General features: G+C 32.1%; 1 protein-coding gene across 1 annotated transcript in view; it reads right to left on the bottom strand.

Moving 5' to 3' along the window:
• LOC106457748 (proteasome subunit alpha type-7-like) overlaps window positions 1-1,878 on the bottom strand; it is a 20,503-nt gene extending 18,625 nt beyond the window's left edge. Inside the window, exon 1 of the mRNA XM_013917193.2 lies at window positions 1,640-1,878. Coding sequence (XP_013772647.1) covers window positions 1,640-1,744 — 105 coding nt within the window. The 5' untranslated portion in view covers window positions 1,745-1,878. The remainder of the gene's footprint in view (window positions 1-1,639) is intronic.
• Window positions 1,879-2,952: the final 1,074 nt, after the last annotated feature.

Consider the following 2,952-nt stretch of genomic DNA (forward strand, 5'->3'; position numbering starts at 1 on the left):
AAACTTATATTAAAGTTTTTCTTCATTACCCATTCAAGCCGCCCTCAGCCATTATACAGCTACACAGTTGTCTATCTGTGCAAGTATTGAAACCCAATTTTTAACATTATAAGTTTTTTTACCCACTTCTTGGGAAAATAATGGATTAGTTGAATGTAATTGAGTAAAGAGCCTGATTAATCAATTAGTGAATTCCACAAATCCTCCAGCTCTAGTTATCAATGCTTGAAGTGGAAAAAGAATAGTGGTAGCATGGAAAAAACCAGCATGGTGAAAGAAAGAGTGGGGTGAACAGAAAAATAAAAGGCTGGGTTAAAGTCATAAATGTTCATCCCAACACTCAGAAATGTCAGAAAAAAAGATCTGTATGAAATGGCATCATCGAAAAAAAATAAAAATTAAACAGGTGTTGGTATATTACATCATCACATACCAACCTACTTCAAGCACTGTGTATTATAAATAATTAACTACATACATCTGTATTTGTCAATTCTGGTATTGATATTGATGTTTTCTTTATTTTTCCTTCTTTATAATAACATTCTGACACAAAGCAATGTATCTTTTTTATTATTATTATTAAGTGTGTTGCATATTACACATTAGAATAGATGAAACTAGTTCACCATAGATTTTTTTTTTGGCCAATTTTGAATTTCAGTATACATGATATAGTTAGTTTGTTATCTATTTTTGAACATCCAATCTATTTTTATTCAATACAGTGGCTATATACCTGACAGCTGGGAATGATCTTTCAAATACTAAATACCCATCAATCCAAAAATTTGAATAATGATGACATACAACAATAATGATTATAATAATTAATAATAACAATAATAAATAATGATAATTTCAAAAAACTATATTATTACAAATTATACATATAGATAAATAATGATCATTAAATTATGGACTGCTAGGTATCCAGTATATTGAGGATCATTCCCAGCAGCTTGTAGCAAACCCCTAAGCTGATTGATATTGATTTTTCCAGTGTAAAAGTTTTATTCAGATTGTTTCATCGAGCTTGAAATCAGTCTCATAATTTACTGTTACTCATTCTCTAGCCTCCAAGTCAAGTGAGAGGTAATTGTAGCTCATCAATATTTTTGAACTGCTGGGTATCTAGCCACTGCATTTATTCACTACCATACTAGCCCACTATGGGCTAAAGAAAACAATTTTCCAATGAGGACTGTTGAAGCAATGAAGAACAGCAAGTCCTAATTAGTTTTAAGTTTGGGCAAACCTACACTAATGAATCCCATGAACACTATTCTACATTATTTACTTTATCTTAAATACTTTGTTAAATATCTTGACAATTCTCTAGATCACACAAGAAGAGTTATAGCAAATTAGCACAGAGTACAACTCACACAGTAATTTAAATACTTGCATATTCTACAGGTTTTCAAAGTGACAACTACGCTTTACACACAATTTACAGAAAGCATAGATTACTGAGAAGTTAGAAATATTCCTGGTAGAAATCAATCAACATTCAGTACACCTCTCTTAGAAATGATATGACATGCGAATGTAGCTATGCTTGAATAATAATTTTCACCAGCATTTGAAACTTTGTTTCTGACATCAATGCACCACTAGTAGAAGTAGGCCTACTCACCGCTGTAGATCCTTTTTTCACTGCTTCTTGCGCATATTCAACCTGAAATAAATGACCATCAGGTGAAAATACAGTTATAGCACGATCGTAAGTTGAGTCTCCCATGTTATTCTGCTTAAAAGAATATTAAAATTAAGAACTATCTTAATGTTACTAACAACAAGATACAGCACTTAAATTTTGATAAATCATTAATATGAATAAAATGACATGCATCTAATGTAAGGTTTGTGCTGCCATCTACGGAGTTGCTAAAACATGATACCGAGCTCTTTCTCTCTCTTTCTTTTACGTCGTAAATCCACAATTTAACTGGTACAATAACACCGAAGCTTATTTTGAAAGTTTCTATACCAACTACTCGAACTTAAAGTGTTAATTAATGAAATATTGTATACTTTTCTGGACTTATAGAAACTGTAATTGAATGTGAACTTTCAAAGTAATCCTTGGTAAAATTTATTTTTCTTTTCTTCTTAGGTAAAACAATAATGAAGAATACTTCGCATATGTTTCTGTATAGTGGTTCTGGTTCCAGCCTTCCTTCTTTAAGACACACAGTGAAATATTACCCTTAATTGGGCATGTGCCAGTTACATGCTTTTCTTTCATAAGCAGAGATTTGATAACTTAATAGATGGCATAGCACTTACAGCCAAGATATGAGCATTTGACAAAATTGACATTAACGTTTCTATTTATTTCTATAAATTGGACGAAGATCTGCTCCCAATTCAATGATGAAATATGCTTCATCATTTATTATGAACACACTTTTGCTTTGCACACTTGGTGATAAAAATATATCATTATTATTCATTTTACCAATGAAATGCTCAGAATGAGAAAAGACATAACAAAATTCACATTCAGAATCCAGTGTTTTTCGAATTCGCTTAGATTTACTGATATGTGGGGAGCAAGGTCCCAGTATCTGAATTTGTTGTGAAATTATATCATTCTGTGGCACTAGAATCAGTTAACGTTTCACTTATTTCATACAATACTTGAATAAATTGGTAGATTTTCATGGATTAACAATTTTCCATACCCAGTTGGCAGCTTTGATTGTTTGTTTTGTACACATTAGGCTATCTGCGCTCTTTTCACCGCGGGAAATCCATCCCTAGATTTCAGCATTGTAAGTCCCTAAACTTACCTCTGACCACATTGGGGACAATTGGCAGCAATGCTATTAAAAAATTCCATTGAATGCAAGTTTGATGCCAGATGTTTGTAGTTCTTTTAATTCTTTAAGAGTTAATTGGTATTGAGTATTGTAGCGTCAGCGAGGTCACGTGACTAGTATCACG

Source organism: Limulus polyphemus, unplaced genomic scaffold (genome assembly GCF_000517525.1).
Source record: "Limulus polyphemus unplaced genomic scaffold, Limulus_polyphemus-2.1.2 Scaffold368, whole genome shotgun sequence".
NCBI lineage: Eukaryota > Metazoa > Arthropoda > Merostomata > Xiphosura > Limulidae > Limulus > Limulus polyphemus.